Genomic DNA, 20,343 nt, shown 5'->3' with positions numbered 1-20,343 from the left:
CAGGACAGAAGAACATAACAAAGACAAAAGGAATGTATACAACTCTGGTATGCTCCCATGGTGATTTAATCAGATGCACAATAAAGACAAAGTTTCAATCAGAGTTGGATCTTCGTCAGATTGACCTGAGTGGCGGACATTCCTTTTTTTATTGCATATATAAACTACACATTGACACATCCAGGTCAAAACGGGAGGTTTAAAAAAATACTTGCGGAGTCGCAAGAGTTCCGGAACATCTCTTTAATCGTTTATTTTACATGAGTGCAAAATGTGACAACCAAATAAACCAGGATTCAGTAATAGACACTATAGTTACACTACATCTCAGTGATCACTTTATATCCAACTCTACATCTGTTTCTGCTTTCCCAGTAAGGCAGCAATAATTGGCACATGAAGGTATGGAAAAAGTGATTACGTTGCACTTAATTTCCCTAACTTAAACGCAGCTCAAAATGATAGGGTAGATGGTGTCCCTCAATTTGCCACAAACAAACAAAATATATATATTTTCTAATGACATGAAACCAACTTAAATATCATGAAATATCAAACTGATCTGCAGAAATCACTGAAAACACATTGTTAATACTACATAGCTTATTTACAATATAGCAATTTATCAAACTTTGTCTTTAAGCTAAACATAACAGCAAACATGTCTTAAAAATTAAACATTGAGACCAAAGTACAATGCATAATTTAACATTTAAACCAATCAAACAATTGCTGTACAAATGTTATCTTCAGTGAATTGAAAGGAACAATAATACGAACATCAGAAACTATAAAAGGTTCTACTCAAACTATTTACAATACTGCAAATGTTTTTTTTTAGCGTTAACATTGTAGAGCTCTGCTGAATTATACACTGAAATCCATGCTGAGAAAATTAATGAGAATACCACAACCTTCCAAGTTGGTGGGAGTCGGCCTTATCCTCCAATTTGTCTGTGGCATGTTAGATACAAAGGATTTCAAAGCGCCAAAGTCTAGAGTTTGAAGTTCCTGCTCCAAAGTCAGTTGTGCCTTTGAAAAAATAATTCAGTTTGTCAGGAGACCCAACAGAGGACTGCTGAGCAAATACTTCAAACACGCAAGAGACATGCAAGAGTTGGTCCTTGAAGTGTCAGAGCCAGCCACGACGGGCACGATTCCTGAGTTCCCTCCTGAAGTCGTACATTAATCAGCTCCTATTTGAAACTCCCATGAATCAGAGAGAGCGGAGTACATACTTCAGCGGCCAGAGAAGAGCTCAGTCACTGCTACGATAGAGACCGAACCAGGATCAGGGAAAAGACCAAAATAAAAACTGCATCACTACCTGCCTTGTCTGAAACGGTTCAACAGACAGGCTATTTTCCCATTGTATCATGACTAGCAAGGCAGAAACAAAAAGCATCTCATAAGGTTATTAAAATCTTCATTCAGTCCCCTTCTTGATCTTTCCTGCAGGAATTATTAATTAAATTAACTGTCCAGTGAAAATCTCACTTTTAAAAGTTCATACTCTGTTAACTCGTACCCAAATAATAATGTCGAAAGCATCAACTGGAGAAAAACACTTAAAAAACCTCACCTCAAACTTCAAACAGACCATTTAAAACATGCTTGCTATTTCATAGAGGATGATGTCATCCTCCTCAGCTGGCCAATCAGCTATCTACTCATATTAATATTTTTACCTCACCATTCTATTGTTGGGGTACGCCGACACCATTCCAACACAGAAAAACTGCATACTTAAACATTTTTGGAAGGAAAACTTTCACAAATTTTGTAATGAATTATATATAGATCATATTTTATAGAAATCTGCAAACACTGGACAGTTACTTTAAAACCAGGACTAAAGTAAAGAGTTCATCTTAAAAAATGAAATGAAAGAAGATGAAAATGAACCACACGGACGGATGCCAAGTCTGACAGTGGGATATGCTGTGCCAGTATTGTCCTGGGTGTGGTGAGGAAACAAAGACATGGATACTCGTGGTGGTGGGCGACTCCTTTAGAATTCGTCATCGGAGATAATCAGCAGGACTTTGTCAGATTTCTTGGAGCTCTTGCTGCTGCCACCTGTGCCTGCCTTGCCGTTGTTCTGGCTGGGCTGTACAACCTCCTGGGTGGACTGCTGGGTGTACTGCTGGTAGGCTGGGGAAAAGTTGTGGATGGCATCCTGGACCATGTCCCCAGGGTTCATCGTCTCCTTCAGACCACTGGAGATGCTCTGCATGGGGGCGATGTTGTCTAGAAGAACACAACAGACACATTTTGACATGGTCATTTAACTTGTTTATAGGACATAACTTTGATCTGAATATCAAACCATAGAAAATACAAGATACAACATGAGAAATACAAGAGTACGCTTATGAAAACTAAATTCATCCATTTTTGACAACAAGGTGCTGACAGAGACTCATTAGGAAAAACTCCCTAGTCCAGAATCCCAGTTGATACGAATCTCACTAATGCAAACTCATTGGTTTTAAGCCTGTGCTCAGTCCTTGTGCCCAGTGTTCCACCACATGAGGACCTCTTGTTAGTGTTCCTCTATTATCAGTGTTGATGGATGAGAGCATAGAGAAAGATGACAGGGAGTCTGCAGCAATTCAGTGGGAGTGAGGAAGGTGCTTCCTCTCCTCTGTCTACCTTCCCAGTCACTTCCCCGGCTGAGCTCCTCCAGCTGTGGGCCAGGCTGATACTTGACCCTATAATACCAGGGTGTCTCATCCAACGTCCCGGGAGCGGTCCGGTTCAGACAGAACCAACGCAGCCTTCTGTTTCAGGGTCAGCGACAGTGCAGTCTAGGCCAGGTCTCTGGAGGGAAGGCGGCACGGCGGAGGGTTCCGCTGTGCTTCAGGGTCAGAGTCGTGGTTAGGCATGCTCTCCTGAGCTTCTCCTCACAGCTGGCCTGTTTTGCAACTAGGGCTGGGGCTGGCCTCAGCCAGGGTTGGCGGAGGACAGCCTGGAGGTATATAAGCCTCCCAAATCTCCACAGGCATTGAAAACACCACACATGAATGACCTTCTGACACTTCCCAGCCCAGGGAGGGTTGGATGGGGCTGTGACTCTACAACTCTCAGCAGCAATATCAAAAGGCTAGACTAGTCTTAATGGGAATCTTTCTGGTTCAGGTAATGTTTATGCAGTCCAGTCACATACTATAGCATTGAATTATGACCTTTGAATTGGTGCTTTGGTAGGAAAAAACAACTCAGGGGGGCATATAAGAAATGTAGCCCCAACACCATGCATCCCTTTGAAAATTAACTTTCAAAACTATACTTTTGGAAACTCCTCAGAGAATAGTCAGCTGCATTTCATTTACAAGTTTAGCCACCACAATAAAAATCTAATTTGCTGCTTAACTTTCTGCAGCTACATTACCATTAGTTTTAAATGAATAGCAACTACAGCAAATTAATAATACATTTTGTACGGGAGCACGAAGAAGGCCGAACATGGGAGAAATCACTATTCATTTTGTCACAAGGTTCTTTTGATCACTCGGCAACATGAAGAGAACACTTTTACCGGTCAAATGTAATGGACATGGAAACATTTCACACTTAATCAGCATTTAGCGATTCCGTTTCTTTCTGCACGTCTGTCTGCTATAGCCCAAGGCCTCAGCAGGATTGCTGTTGCAGGAGGGAACAAGCTGAGATGATTGATATCTCCGCAGAAGGCTTTTCCCTCGGTCTCCATTTGTCTTCTGCTCATGTGAAAGGTATTGACGTCAGAGCGGTACCGCTAGTTCCTGCGATTAAGCGTATAGAGGCTATGAAATGCTCGTTCTATAGTGTGCTGTGCTAGCAACCTTCCTGTGAGCCATGAGTAATGATGAACACCCTGAAGACTCTGCTGACCTCTGGCCTGCCTGGTTCACACGGATCACTCTGGCCATTTCTCTCTGACGTGTTTCCCATTCCCTGTTTACAGCCAGGGAATGGGACAGAAAACTGCATTGTCACCTACAGGTAACTTCCGAAATAAAGGAAACACTTGAGTAAATGGGGGATACAAAGTATATTGAAAGCAGTTGCTTCCACACAGGTGTGGTTCCTGAGATAGTTCATAAATTAACATCCCATTATTTTGTCTACCATGGCTCGGTGACTTTGAAAAAGGGATCTCAAAGGAACATAAGGTGTTTAAAGTGTGTGTGTGGGGTCACCAGATCGCAACCCAATTGAACACGTAAGGGAAATTCTGCAGCAGACATATGGTGAGCCATATGTTTGGAACATTGAATTGCGAAGAAATCACAGTATCGAATCGCAATACACACAGAATCGTGAGAATTGCAATACATATCGTATCGGCACCCAAGTATGGTGATAATATCGTATCCGGCAATTCCCAGCCCTCCTAATGACCATTTCATCAGCTCCAACAGATACCTCCCCTCTCTATGGACGTGTAGAAGTGCAGTTACCGTGTGTCCCTGGTAGTTCGTTCTTCTTCTCCTGGTACACTGTGCAGGTGAAGGCGTAGCGCAGGGCGATAGCAGCGAAGAACATCTCGATGCAGGTGATGAAGTTCTGCCAGCCTGCTGCCACTGTGCCGGCCCCCACCTCCTGGCCGTCGATAAACAGGGCGTTAGGGATGACCCCACAGCGCTCCAGGATGGCCAGCACCATACCTAAACAAAAGACAACACCTTCATGTGCTACTCCAGTCTAATGTATCAATTACAATGTATTTTGTAGACTTTTCCAACCCCATCAGGGTTTGAATCTGTTGATATTAAGTCAAGGTAAGGGACCAACGCACCCTGCCAGAAGGACAGGAAGATGACAGATTTGATGGTGAGGAATTTGAGCACGGGTTCATAAGGCCTCAGCAGGTCACTGGTAGCGAAGAAGAAGAGGAAGAGAGCGTACAGGGCCAGGCTGACAGAGATGTTGTAGATGATGGTGATGTAGAGGTATCCTCCATTCACACTACAGCGGGGAACAGGATCAACACAGACATGTTAGTGGGGATCTATGTACATTCACTCTCTGAATTTCCATCCAAATGGAATACCCATATTGTAAATATCAATGTCTAATACATTCATGTGAAATGTAAAAAGCAGAAACACACAATGGGTAGTGCGAGCATGCGAAGGGAAGTTGAATGGGTGAAATGGAATGAAAGGTTGTGCTCACTTAAAGTCTCCATCATGATACTTGCCAAAGGCCTGCAGGAGGATGGTGATGACGGCCATGATGGGTTTGACGACACAGAACTGAAGAGTGGCCTGCATGACATCAATACAGGATGGGACATGCATTGAACACAGAAACAAAACAAGGAACAATGCAGGTGACAACTACTTCATGCTGGTTATTGGATTTGGAAAGGTAGCCAACTGTATGTCTTCAAACACTGAGTCATCTATGAAACGAATGAACATTTTGTGGAAATTGTGTGTCTATCAATTTGCAATGTATGATACACTATGTTAAAAATCTCAAAAATATGCATGTATTGACATTATGCCAAAACAATATACTGTCTGAAGTAATGTTAAAGTACACTAAGGGGCATGTGAGTTTCAAGGGTCAGTAGTTTTCCTTACTGGGGCTACCTGCAGATCTTTAAATGTGAAATGATATAGCAACTTTAGGACAGGCCGGTGCTTTTGGATTAGAGGTCCTCCTCTTGAAACCCGGAGTAATCTCTAAATGCAGTTATTGATCCCATTCCCTCCAACTTGTCATCTCACAGAGCCAGAGCAGATATAGTTCTATCCCTTTCAACTCTGCTACCGGAGGGAAGAGAACAGCAAGGTTGTGCTTTGAAACCACACCACGTAGTAGTCCAGCCAGAACATGCCAAGTGTTAATCAGCTACCTTTTCTGGACGTCTATTCACTGCTCTGAGGACATACCTTTCAGATCCAATTGCCATCAGGGTAAGACTCAGAGCACAGACTGCATCCCCAAGACACTATGGGGATAGTCTCAAGCTGACAGCTCATGTTATTTCTCTGTGCTTATTACAAAGCTGCTTTCACCTGTTCTCAGATTGCTTTCATTTCCCTTTTTAACCAGTCAACCTTATCCTCTAAAAAGTGGACAGACAATTATAATGGCTGTCATTTTGCAATAGAGGAGCGATCTTGATAAAACAAAAAGTTCAATGAGGTGACATTAAAATAACAAATCCCAATTTCCTATTTCCATATTTTCAAAGTGCTTTCATCCCCCAAGCAGGGAGGGAGATGGAAACTCACCTGTTTACAGAATCTTAAAAAGCCAATAGAGTAGCTTATTCCACCTAAGCAGCAGGTACCATACATACAGCTCGACCTGGGAATGATAGGAAATGTGTGGTCACAAATGTATCCTTTGAATGTGTATGAGATTTAAAGACATCATTCTAGTGTCCAAAATACAAGACAGCATTATCCTTCAAGTCAGACTACCTTAAAACCAGATCAAGACGTTAATTCAAGGACATTACAGCCGGACCCTGGGTGACTGCAAGACTTGCAATACGAACTGAAAATCCATAACATTCTGGGTGGGTTTTTTGAAAGCTACTTGCATAAGCGTGTAGTATGAGACCATGGTATGGGGGATGGGACTGGGAGCACTCACTCAATGGACTTCCCTCGGATCTCGGACATGATGGCACTCTCTCCCCCGAGGTACTCAAAAGACAGGCTTAGGAAGTTGTAAATCACAAATGCTGTCATGGAGAGAAGGGACAAAGTCACTCACATACATTCCTGTACATTATGATGGAACGTTGTTTACAACACTGATACTAGGTTTTTGCAAGTGGGGTCATTTTCAAAAACAACAATTTGACGTCACGAGTCAGTCCGTTTGAAAATGGAATCCGTCGTAGGGGGAAACCGCACCACTGGCCGCCCCACCACCACAGTTATTGTTTTTGTTGCTGAGCTGAGGAGCGTCGTGCAGCATGGTAAAACATTTTTGCAGTAGATATTGTGCTCTACCGCGCGTTCAATGATGTTGTAATATCACACACGGGTGAGGCTGTTTCACCATTAACTCTCTACACTGGTGGGAATTAGCTTACATGGATAGGGCTACATTTCTTCCAGAAGAAATATGAAATGCATAACCATGGTAACAATTAAAAGGGAACAGTTTAGAGATAAAGGGGAAATTATTACACCAAAAGGTGAGGACACAACAGTTCACATGACAACACTGAATCCAAAACATTACACTGTTGATTTTATGTGCAATTTACATTTAATGTACTTTTCAGCGCATCTGTTGATTAAGAAATCTGATAATAATCAAGATACATTCAGTAACATGATGAGAATATTCCTGGAAAATGTGGGGTAGGCGCAACATAATACAAAAAAAATGACCAGGGTTTGAGTGAGAGGTGGTAACTTTTATGACTCAAAGAAGAGTCTTCCACTGTAAGGTGCTTTTCGCTCTCCTAGCTGTTCCGTTGAGGAATTAGAGCAAGCATACTTTTAGTTGTTTTGGTTGGAACACAACCCTGCCATCACTCAATTACTGTTGTCGTTTACGCAATCCAAAAACTGACCATTCCAAATCACAATCTGGGTCAGGTGGGCATCGTTTGAAAGCCTGTTCTTTTGCCAACATGACTAGCTAAGTTATAAAATATGACCTTACAGTGTTAGGATTTCACAATCCAATACAGGGAAACAGATCATCATTTTGGTGCACATAGAAAGGAGTCGTGACGGCATTCAGGTGCGTGTGCCACAGGGGAGTTATCTTCACAGTAGACAAACATAGGCTCGTTCTGTTCACACTAACCCTGGGTATGTCATCATGTAACTGTACATTAATCATAGTGATCATAAACGTCGACACTGTATATGACGTGAGTTGTATGATATGGAAATGTGAAGTGCACATTTGGACTCATGGGTGTTTGGCTCGCTTGTATGACATCAGCGGTGTTGATTATAATCCTCAACTTCTCATTTTTCAAAATACATAGTTCTCTTAATTTAGTGCACTTCCCTCACTCAGACAACAAAACATTTGCTAAAGCCGTCCAATTAGCGGGAGGGATGGGAGTGACACCGCGTGGGTGCTCAAGTTCAGCACGGATGTCAGACAGAACCCATACAGCACTGAAGTGCATGTATAGCATGTTACTGCACAGATGCCTTCCAATTTAGCCGTTTATTGGTGCCCAAATCTGCCATTGTAACGCGTATAAGGGTACGAGTGTAAAGGGCTACCGTTTCCAGCTAATCTCAGTAAATATTCATGTTCTGTCTATACAAATCATTCCTCATAAACATGTATTTTAAAGATAATTTGTCAATCTGTGAGCATTCTGTGCTGCAAGTAATTTTGTGGGCCAGATTGTGATGATAGCACTGTGAATATCTTTTGTCCTAATTTAGAAGCTGTGGAAACTGAAATTATACTTTGGTGAGAGGGTTTCACTTTACAATAATCATATTTTTTACCAATCAATGGTTTCTCCCCACCACTAAGATGCTTGGGATGGTTCTCTGTCCTTCAAATCCTTGGTTGCCATTTCAGGATATTTTTTTTTTAAAAGCTAACGCAAGTTACACTCTCAAGTATCAGGGGCACAGAGTTTCTCACAGTGCTTTAGCTCTGGCCATGCTGACTCAATGCAATGCAACAGTTAACCTGCTTTCAGATGCAATCTCCACCACCAATCATACACTTGTCTCAAACACTAAATTAATCTGGTCAATAATGTATGTGAAATACTAATAGTTTTGTCCATATATCAAATTACACTTAAACAATTCTGCATGTGATTCACCTCTGCCATTGTTAAAGTACTACAGTCTTTTCTTATTGCTTCGGTACATAATGACTATTAAAGAAAGGCTTTTCAGAGGAAAATGAGACATTAATAATTCAATGTGAAGAATAGCTATGAGGAAGATTAACATTTCCTTTATGTTTGACTTAAAAACAACTCTTAACTAGTTTAGTTTGGATTAGAATGATCTCAACTAAAGTACATCCCTTTTCCACCTTTTGAAAAAAATAGAACACAAAAACCACTTAGCCTAAGAGGAAAAAAGACAGGTCTGAAAGTCTACACGCCCTGGAAACAGAACACCATGAACAATAGGGCCTCTCTGCCCATAGGGCGGCACTGACAGGTGAGAAAAAACAGGTTGGGCCACTCCATTTTAGCTTCAATCCTTATAGCCATAAAATGTTTTTTGAGAACTCATAATAGGTCTAAATGTCATTACTGGCCAGACAGAACCTGCCCGGTGTCTGACTACTGCCTGTACAGGTGCTTATAGAGTAAACCGCTGTCAAGGCGCTGGCTGAGATATGAGGCAACAGCGAATGGGAGGAGAAGGGTGGGGTGGTTGGTTTACCGTACCTTCATAACAGTCTCGGACGGAGTCAAAGTAGACATAGTACTGGTCGTTGCTGATGAAGAGCAGGCTGAGCCAGGAGTCGAACGCATAGATTGGCACGATGAAAAGAATGCGAATGATGTAGCGCTGCTCGTTAGGGACTGTGTAGGACCTCAGGTGTGTGTAGATCTGGAAAAGGAACACAGAAACAAAACAAAAATAGTTATAAAAAAAAACAAGAGCACTGACTAGGCAAAAATGCATTGAGGTATTCAAATCCCAGTTTCAGCCCCTAGACCAACCACGATGAATAATTGAGCTGAACCTGACGAGCAGTATTAGGGGCCCAGTGCTTCAAAGAGATGGGTTCTTATGAATAAATGGCACTTCCTTGGAACCCTCTCAAGGCCCGATTTGGCTATCACACAGGGCCCAACAGGCTTAGAAGGACAGCATTACAGCATTGACTAAAACATATTAAAAAAGGACAGTGTCTGTAGGTTTGGGGTCGAGAGGTACGAAAAAGATAGAGGAGGGTAAAAATGAAAACCCAGAATGATAACACTGCATAATTGGGGTACCAAGGTGAGCGGGATGAATTTCTGCTGATCAAGGCAAAAGCTTGACTGAAAAGTGAATGTCTCTGTTATAGGATCAACTCTCCTAGAGATGTGTTACACGGACGTTTTTACACTTGGGAGGGAGAACAGAAAGAAGTAGAGGGGTAAACTGCTTCAAAACGTGTGTCTCAGACAGTTGAATTTGATTGAACTCTTCAATTTCACTGAATCATTTTAAAACATTATGCAGTATGTGAATGCTAAATGGTGTGGCATGATTCCGTATTCTAGGAACCAACATTATTCAGAATTAGAGTCAAGGCCATGGGGTGAAGGAAAGTTCAGAGCATCCATTATGTAACTAAGTTTGTGAAGCACATAATCAACTACATATTTTCAGGGGCAAATGCCAAAGCAAACTAAAAGCAATGGTCAGAGTTGAGTATCGCAGTTTGATCCATTTCAAGTGGTGCACCATGGCATTTCTTGACTTCAGGTCCACTTACACAGACTCATGCAACATGATTAAATGGCCATTAGAGGTGGCACATTAGAGGCTGGCCAGTGCCAGGGCTTGATGCATGTGGCTCTCCTGAGAAGTGAAGCAGGCTGCAGACTGATGTCCTCCATTTCCCCTGAATGGCTGGTGGAAAGACTGTGGTCCTCCAGGCTCCATAATGCTGAGCTGACAGGCAGACAGACAGAGCTGTGCCCTGGGTAATGACTCTGCTCTAGCCTGACTCAGACTCAATACCCGTCTTCCTTAGTTGAGCAGTAACCCAAGTCCATCCCCCAGCTAATTTCAGTTGGTCTGTGAAAGGCGTATAACTCTACCTCATAACACTCCCCAGCCCGCCCCTGGCATTGACAGCTGTGACACACCAAACGTCCATGTTGGAATGAGAAAGTGTGTGGAGTGTCTCGCGTTTATACCCAGCAGTGTCCGTGAGAAAGTGAGAGGGGCGCGCACTGAGCACGACAGTTCTATACAGACCACCCAGACAGAATGAGAAGACCACACATCACACTGACTATAGTGGGATATTATGACCCTCCTCTCTCCCTGACAAGCTGCCCCGGGAAGTGGGAGGTCTGAACAGTGTAGTGTGTCAGAGAACATCAGTAACACTCCATAGCACTGTAACACCTGGTGCTTTGGACCACAGTGAGCAGACTGGGACATCTAAGATCAGCATCGACCAGCATACAGTGTTAGTATGCAGAATTGGGAGAGGGGGAGAACTCTCCAGAGACAGTCTTATGGAGGAAAATCTGATGATACACCAGAATACTAAATAAAACCAATCCTGTTGGGCAGGCTGTTTTTAATCTCCCTGCGTGCTTGCCTCATGCAACCCTGCAACTATCTCACGGGCCACATATGTTAATGTCTGGCCTGCCTCGATGGGGAGTGGATGGGAAAACAAAGTACTCCAGAACTAAACAGATGGACGGAACGGGAGACGCCATGGAATGCCAAATTGACAGTATTTTTTGCGTGTTGTGAAAAAAAACCCATCTAATTAAAAAATTGTAGAACTACTTTTATGAACAATTTCAATTTTATAAGACATGTTAAATCTAGTAAAAAAAAAGGGTATGCTTGCTATACCAGAGGTACGCCTACTTCTGCTTGATGTATTTTCAGTAATAAAGTATGAGCTGATGATAATGTGAAACGTATCAGAAATGTTGCAACCAGCGTATAGAAAAGGTCAGCACATAAACCCCGGGGACAATAATACCATCATATTCCTATCTAGAAATATCGTGATCATCTAAATCTCCAACCAGAGCCAACACAGTGGCACTCCCTGGGGGCTTCCTGTCTATACAGCCGCTAAAGGTTGGATGGACCCATTCTCAGCAGCACTCAGGTTTATCGGTTCATCAGCACAATATGAGAAGAGACACCTCGCTCCCCAATGCTGAGCAGCATAAAACACACAGGTCCTCCGCTGATTGCCCCTCGCAAAACGTGATCCTCTCCTTTTATTACGACGCTGGAAATTTGACCTTGACAACACCTGCACATCTCTGCTGATAATGCATGCCATTCAAATGTACACCCTCTCTGGAGTTGATGAAACCGCAGTCTGATGATAAGTATCACCTTTGTCTCTACTGAAGGATTACAGCAAGAGACTGAGTAAATAGCAATAACTGAAGAAAAAACACCCTTCAGTAAGCCTATAGTGAATGTGAATATAATCATGGTTAGGCCTTATTATACTTGGTTAAAGTTCTATAACTGCTCTGCCCAGCCATTTGATTGATGCCGGCTCTGTTTGCATTGTGCTGTTATCAGTGGTAGTCACAGTCAACGGAAGTGCCCGCAAACAGCAACCCTAATGGATCACCTAGTAACAATTAAGAAACAACGACACACTATGTACAAACCGTCACTTTACAGATAGGAGCCAATTAACTTTCACACTCAGTCTTGCCTCTCAATGATGGAGACAGTGAGGAGAAAGTAGGTCTGGTCAACACCTGATACTGGATCAAATGTATTCGTGAAAAACACAAAACAAAATGTATTGTCTGGCTGGAGTCTTTGCCCTCTGGTAAGGGTGTAGGCAACCCACAACACCTTCCTAGCTCCCATTACATATTTGCATTTGTTTGCCAAAAAAGCTGAGTGATACTGACAACGCCTAGAGCCATGCTTTTAACTTGCCACTGATTTTGTTTACTAGATTCACATCACAATGAGTACAGAGGCAGAAAACTGATCAAATGTAACCTACCTGATGGCAAGTGAGGAGCAGTGCTGACCAGACGAAGATCCCCGACAGAGCTTGAGCAGCGGTCGTATTCAAGAAGATATCGTGTGCCACAATAGTCCCATTCCCCGTTTGAATTATTGTCATGTTGGATACGTCTGACTTGTTAAGAATTGGAGATGCAAAACGTATGAGAGACTCATTTTGGGGGATCTCCGAGTCCATCGCCATCTCCTCTGAGGTGCTGTTCATCTGAAACAATAAAAAGTGTTGTTTGGGTAAATGAGGAAGCTTTAGGCCAGGGATCGTCAAATAGATTCAGCCGTGGGGCAATTTCTTCTTGAGTGGATAGTCAGGGGGCCGGAACATAATGACAAATAATTTGTAGACTTCAAATTGACCGCAAGAAGCCCAAACAGATACAATATTTGACTAAAACATAAATAATTTCAAACCTTGCTAACATTTGAAAATGACCACATATATTACTTGGAGATGATATGCGGGGTGTTTTTACAGTCTTATGTCCCAAAAAATAAATAACTATATATATATATATACACACAGTGCATTCAGAAAGTATTCAGACCCTCTCCTTTTTCCACATTTTGTTACGGTACAGCCTTATTCCAAAATGGATTTAAAAAAATAACAATCATCAATCTACACATAATACCCCATAATGACAAAATGAAAACAGATTTCTTTTGTTTAAAAAATGTATTAACATTTTAAAACTGAAATTCCTTATTTGAGTGAGTATTATTTCCTATGAGACTAGAAATTGAACTCAGGTGCATCCTGATTCCACTGATCATCCCTGAAATGTTTCTACAACTTGATTGGTTCCCAGCTGTGGTAAATTCAATTAATTGGACATGATTTGGAAAAGGCATACACCTGTCTATATAAGGTCCCACAGTTGACAGTGCATGTCAGAGCAAAAACCAAGCCATGAGGTCGAAGGAATTGTCCGTAGAGCTCCGAGACAGGATTGTGTTGAGGCATAGATCTGGGGAAGGGTACCAAAATATTTCTGCAGCATTGAAGGTCCCTAAGATCGGTGTCCTCCATCATTCTTAAATAGAAGAAGTTTGAAACCACCAAGACCCTTCCTAGAGCTGGCCGCCAGCCAAACTGAGCAATCGGGGGAGAAGGGCTTTGGTCAAGGAGGTGATCAAGAACCCGAGAGTTAATCTGTGGAGATGGGAGAACCTTCCAGAAGGACAACCATCTCTGCAGCACTCCACCAATCAGGCCTTTATGCTAGAGTGGCCAGACAAAAGCCACACCTCAGTAAAAGGTACATGACAGCCCACTTGCATTTTGCCAAAAGGCACCTAAAGACTCTCAGATCATGAGAAACAAAATTCTCTGGTTTGATGAAACCAAGATTTGACTCTTTGGCCTGAATGCCAAGTGTCACATCTGGAGGAAACCTTGCACCACCCCTACGGTGAAGCATGGTGGTGGCAGCATCATGCTGTGGGGATGTTTTTCAGCGGCAGGGACTGGGGGACTAGTCAGGATCGAGGGAAAGATGAACGGAGCAAATTACAGTGAGATCCTTGATGAAAACCTGCTCCAGAGCGCTCAGGACCTCAGACTGAGGTGAAGGTTTACCTTCCAACAGGTCAACAACCCTAAGCACACAGCCAAGACAACGCAGGAGTGGCTTCGGGACAAGTCTCTGAACGTCCTTGAGTGGCCCAGCCAGAGCCTGGACTTGAACCAGATCGAACATCTCTGGAGAGACCTGAAAATAGCTGTGCAGTGACCCTCCCCATCCAACCTGATGGAGCTTGAGAGGATCTGCAGAGAAGAATGGGAGAAACTCCCCAAATAGAGGTGTGCTAAGCTTGTAGTGTCATGCCCAAGAAGACTTGAAGCTGTAATTGCTGCCAAATTTTCGTAAACAAAGTACTGAGAAAACAGTCTGAGCCAGGGGTCTGTTACTTGAACTCTGGGAAGCATTTATTTGGACTGCAATTTCTGAGGCTGGTAACTCTAATGAACTTATCCTCTGCAGCAGAGGAAAGGGTCTTCCCTTCCTAAATCAAATAACATTTTATTTGTCACATACACAGGGTTAGCAGATATTAATGCGAGTGTAGCGAAATGCTTGTGCTTCTAATTCCGACAATGCAGTAATAACCAACGAGTAATCTAACTTAACAATTTCACAACAGCTACCTTATACACACAAGTGTAAAGGGATGAAGAATATGTACATAAAGATATATGAATGAGTGATGGTACAGAACGGCATAGGCAAGATGCAGTAGATGGTATAGAGTACAGTATATACATATGAGATGAGTAATGTAGGGTATGTAAACATATTAAGTGGCATTGTTTAAAGTGGCTAGTGATACATGTATTACATAAAGACGGCAAGATGCAGTAGGTGGTATAGAATACAGTATATACATATGAGATGCGTAATGTAGGGTATGTAAACATTATATTAAGTGGCATTGTTTAAAGTGGCTAGTGATACATTTTTTACATGTATGGCAGCAGCCACTCAATGTTAGTGGTGGCTGTTTAACAGTCTGATGGCCTTGAGATAGAAGCTGTTTTTCAGTCTCTCGGTCCCTGCTTTGATGCACCTGTACTTACCTCGCCTTCTGGATGATAGTGGGGTGAACAGGCAGTGGCTCGGGTGGTTGTTGTCCTTGATGATCTTTATGGCCTTCCTGTGACATCGGGTGGTGTAGGTGTCCTGGAGGGCAGGTAGTTTGCCCCCGGTGATGCGTTGTGCAGATCTCACTACCCTCTGGAGAGCCTTACAGTTGTGGGCGGAGCAATTGCCGTACCAGGCGGTGATACAGCCCGACAGGATGCTCTCGATTGTGCATCTGTAAAAGTTTGTGAGTGCTTTTGGTGACAAGCCGAATTTCTTCAGCCTCCTGAGGTTGAAGAGGCGCTGCTGCGGCTTCTTCACCACGCTGTCTGTGTGGGTGGACCAATTCAGTTTGTCCGTGATGTGTACCCCGAGGAACTTAAAACTTTCTACCCTCTCCACTACTGTCCCGTCGATGTGGATAGGGGGGTGCTCCCTCTGCTGTTTCCTGAAGTCCACGATCATCTCCTTTGTTTTCTTGAGGTTGAGTGTGAGGTTATTTTCCTGACACCACACTCCGAGGGCCCTCACCTCCTCCCTGTAGGCCGTCTCGTCATTGTCGGTAATCAAGCCTACCACTGTAGTGTCATCTGCAAACTTGATGATTGAGTTGGAGGCGTGCATGGCCACGCAGTCGTGGGTGAACAGGGAGTACAGGAGAGGGCTCAGAACGCACCCTTGTGGGGCCCCAGTGTTGAGGATCAGCGGGGTGGAGATGTTGTTACCTACCCTCACCACCTGGGGGCGGCCCGTCAGGAAGTTCAGGACCCAGTTGCACAGGGCGGGGTCGAGACCCAGGGTCTCGAGCTTGATGACGAGTTTGGAGGGTACTATGGTGTTAAATGCTGAGCTGTAGTCGATGAACAGCATTCTCACATAGGTATTCCTCTTGTCCAGATGGGTTAGGGCAGCGTGGTTGCGATTGCGTCGTCTGTGGACCTATTGGGGTGGTAAGCAAATTGGAGTGGGTCTAGGGTGTCAGGTAGGGTTGGAGGTGATGGTCCTTGACTAGTCTCTCAAAGCACTTCATGATGACGGAAGTGAGTGCTACGGGGCGGTAGTCGTTTAGCTCAGTTACCTTAGCTTTATTGGGAACAGGAACAATGGCGGTCCTCATGAGAGCCAGTTTCATCATAGCGCTTGATGGTTTTTGCGAAAGCTTGCTTAATGAACGTTCAAAGTTTTAGACATTTTACAGATTTACTTTAAGACATGAAGGTCAGTCATGATGGACTGTCTCTTTTGAGCTGTTCTTGCCATAATATGGACTTGGTATTTTACCAAATAGGGCTATCTTCTGTATACCACCCCTACCTTGTCACAACACAACTGGTTGGCTCAAACGCATTAAGAAGGAAATAAATTCCACAAATTAAGGCACACCAGTTCATTGAAATGCATTCCAGATGACTACCTCATGAAGCTGGTTGAAACAATGCCAAGAGTGTGCAAAGCTGTCATCAAGGCAAAGGGTGGCTACTTTGAAGAATCTAAAACATATTTTGCTTTGTTTAACACTTTTGGTTTCTACATGATTCCATGTGTGTTATTTCATAGTTTTAATGTCTTCACTATTATCCTACAATGTAAAAAAAAAAAACTTGAATGCGTAGACGTCAAAACTTTTGACTGGTACTATACATTATATATATATATATATATATATATATATATATATATATATATATATATATATATATATATATATATATATATATATATATACATACATATATACACACACACACACACACACACACACACATATATATATGAACATAAATATAAACACAACATGTAAAGTGTTGTCCCCATGTTTCATGAGCTGAAATAAAAGATCCCCACCCCCCAAAATTTCCATACACACAAAAAGCTTATTTCTCTAAAATTGTGTGCACATTTGTTTACATCCCTGTTAGTGAGCATTTCTCCTTTGCCAAGATAATCCATCCACCTGACAGGTGTGGCATATCAAGAAGCTGATTCAACAGCAAGATCATTACACAGGTGCACCTTGTGCTGGGGACAATAAAAAGCCACAAAATGTAGTTTCACACAAAACAACGTCACAGATGTCTCAAGTTGAGGGAGCGTGCAGTTGGCATACGGACTGCAGAAATGTCTACTAGAGCTGTTGCCAGAGAATGTAATGTTCATTTTTCTACCATAAGCCAACTCCAACATTATTTTAGAGAATTTGGCCTCATAAACGCAGAACACGTGTAACCACGCCAGCCCAGGACCTCCGCATCGGGTTTCTTCATCTGTGGAATTGTCAGGACAGCTGATGAAATTGTGGGTTTGCATAACTGAAGAATTGATGCACAAACTGTCAGAAACCGTCTCAGGGAAGCTCACCTGCATGCTCGTCGTCCTCACCAGGGTCTTGACCTGACTGCAGTTGGCAAATGCTCACCTTTGATGGCCACTGGCACGCTGGAGAAGTGTGCTCTTCATGGATGAATCCAGGTTTCAAGTGTACCGGGCAGATGGCAAACAGCGTGTATGGCGTTGTTAGGGCGAGTGGTTTGCTGGTGTCAATGTTGTGAACAGAGTGCCCATGTTGTGAACAGAGTGCCCCATGCTGGCGGTGGTGTTAGAGATCACAGATAGATCTCAGAAACCGTGGGGGGCCAAATAAATAATTTGTCCAGCGGGCCGCCAGTTAGGGAACCCTGCTCTGGGCTCAGTTGTGGAACAAGTATGCGAATATCATACTTGAGTAAAAGTAAATATACCTCAATAGAAAATGACTCAAGTAAAAGTGAAAGTCACCCAGTAAAATACTACTTGAGTAAAAGTCTACTTGAGTAATTTCAAATTCCTATTAAGCAAACCAGAAGGCACCCACCAATAACACTACTTAAATTGTACTTTAAAGTATTTTTACACCACTGTCTAGGCTACATACATATATGAAAACATATTTTACATTTCCTAAACATTTGTATGACTGAATCAGAGCTGCTTGTTTATGAAAAAGCGCAGGTTCTATGAGCTGTTAGCTTCTTAATAACATAAAAACTATAAGATCACAACTACAGTATAAAATACCATAAAAACACTAGCAGATCAGCTCCATGTGATTTTAATTTGGGAACTCTGTTCCAAAATATTCCCACGCATAATAGAGAGATATATTTGATCGTACACAAAGTTGGCCATGGGTTGAAATTATTATGGTTTTAGGCTTCTTGCGGTCAATGTGCTATCTACAAATTATTTGTAATTATGTCCCGGTGTTCTGGCAGAGGGAGGATTTTCGACACAACACCCGCCCATGACCACCCGCTCAAGAAGAAAATCGTCCCGCGGCTGAATCTACAGTAGTTTCTGATCCCTGTAATAGGCCTATGTGAATTATCAAGAACAAAACATCCACAGCCTTAATAATCTGTCTGAGAAACCTGTTGCATGGGCAGGTCATAGCCTACACGCCTATGTCCAAACAAATATTTGTAATTACTTAGTTATATGTAGGCTACATAGGTAAAATACTGAGGTTTACTGTAGCTGTCTGTAGACTCGGTGGCCTTGACCTAACGTTACTGGTGTATCCACTTTGAGCGAAATAAACTTAAAATGGAACGGGCAGGTATAAATCGTGCCCTTTCTCAAAAATACATTTGGAATGGAACAATTAATAGAAATAAAGATGATTTAGCTGATGTTATCGAATACCATTACCAGTGAGCTTGCTGAGAAATGGCTTCCTTTCAAAAGGTACGAACGAAGGATTCAATACTTCCTTGTTGTGAAGACAGGTGTAACGCGAGTTCGAAGTCCACAGAGCCGGTGAAGGGTGAACTGACTCAGTCAGTGTAGGTTATTCGAATAAAGGAGGATGTAGGCCTATGTTTTAATTAATGTTCTACTAAAAGCGACACAGATACTACCGAATATATCCTCTCTGGACTATTGCCCCTTCTCAATAAAATGCAACATCGGGGATTTATCCATTGCGCTGTTTCTGTTTCAAAACGTTTCGTCGCAACAGAAACCGTTTAAGCCAAAGGAAAAGGTTTTGCAACGAAAACGAGTTTCAATTGGACAAATTCAGATAGGTCCCTCCCAATTTCCGTCCGTTCGCTGTTTGCTTCCGTTTGGTTCTTACACGGTAAATGGTTTCCGTTGCCAGACTCATGAATACACCCCAGGTAAACACTCAGGTGGAACATGGACGTAGAAGCGGTCATCGTCATGTGACATAGCCATAGGCCGAGTGGCATATACACCCTTTGCATGTCCATCTAGTTGTGTGTGTGCAATAAGTGAGAACTTTGTTGATACATGTGGTCTGTGGTTTTGAGACCAGTTGGACATACTGCCAAAATCTGTTGGATTTTTAAAAATGTATTTCAGCTCAAGAAACATGGGACCAACACTTTACACGAAAAAAATATATAAACGCAACATGTAAAGTGTTGTTACTATGTTTAAGGAGCTGACAAAATAAAGCCCAGAAATGATCAATACCCACAAAAAAAACGTATTTCTCTTAAATTTTGGGCACAACCCTGTTATTGAGCATTTCTCCTTTGCCAAAGTGTGACATTTCAAGAAGCTGATGAAACAGCATGATCATTACACATGTGCACCTTGTGCTGGAGACAATAAAAGGCCATTTTAAAATCTGCACACACCACAATGCAACAGATGTCTCAAGTTGAGGGAGTGTGCAATTGGCCTGTTGACAGCAGGAATGTCCACCAGAGCTGTTGCCAGAGAATTGAATGTTAATTTCTCTACTACAAGCTGCCTCCAATGTCATTTTAGAGAATTTGGCAGTACGTCCAACCGGGCTCACAAACGCAGACTACAGCCCAGGACCTTCACATTCACTTCACTTCTTCACCAACCGGATCGTCTGAGGAGGGGTGGGCGAGTTGCTGAGGAATATTTCTGTCTGTAATAAAGCATTTTTGTGGGGAAAAACTAATGTTGATTGGCTGGGCCTGGCTCCCAAGTGGGTGGGCCTATGTCCTCCCAGGCCCAAACACAGCTGCATCCCTGCCCAGTCATATGAAATCCATAGATTAGGGCCGAATGAATTTCTTTCAATTGACTGATTTCCTTATATGAACTGTAACTCAGTAAAA

General features: G+C 42.7%; 1 protein-coding gene across 3 annotated transcripts; it reads right to left on the bottom strand.

The window, feature by feature from the left end:
* Window positions 1-228: 228 nt before the first annotated feature.
* Window positions 229-19,311, bottom strand: LOC129830153 (transmembrane protein 184B-like). Of its 3 annotated transcripts, none has more exons than XM_055892470.1 (9): window positions 18,926-19,311; window positions 12,643-12,870; window positions 9,356-9,521; window positions 6,601-6,691; window positions 6,234-6,309; window positions 5,164-5,255; window positions 4,784-4,953; window positions 4,446-4,652; window positions 229-2,250 (listed from the first exon to the last, which is right to left on the bottom strand). In XM_055892470.1, exons 1-9 carry the CDS (start codon window positions 18,926-18,928, stop codon window positions 2,012-2,014), a joined length of 1,272 nt encoding a protein of 423 aa, XP_055748445.1. In that variant the 5' UTR covers window positions 18,929-19,311; the 3' UTR covers window positions 229-2,011. The 3 variants fall into 3 exon arrangements, with proteins under 3 accessions (XP_055748445.1, XP_055748455.1, XP_055748462.1); XM_055892480.1 differs by having other exon boundaries at window positions 18,753-19,310; XM_055892487.1 differs by having other exon boundaries at window positions 18,932-19,310.
* Window positions 19,312-20,343: the final 1,032 nt, after the last annotated feature.

This window comes from Salvelinus fontinalis, chromosome 2 (genome assembly GCF_029448725.1).
Source record: "Salvelinus fontinalis isolate EN_2023a chromosome 2, ASM2944872v1, whole genome shotgun sequence".
NCBI classification, from domain to species: domain Eukaryota; kingdom Metazoa; phylum Chordata; class Actinopteri; order Salmoniformes; family Salmonidae; genus Salvelinus; species Salvelinus fontinalis.
This window is presented reverse-complemented; position numbering and strand designations above follow the sequence as displayed.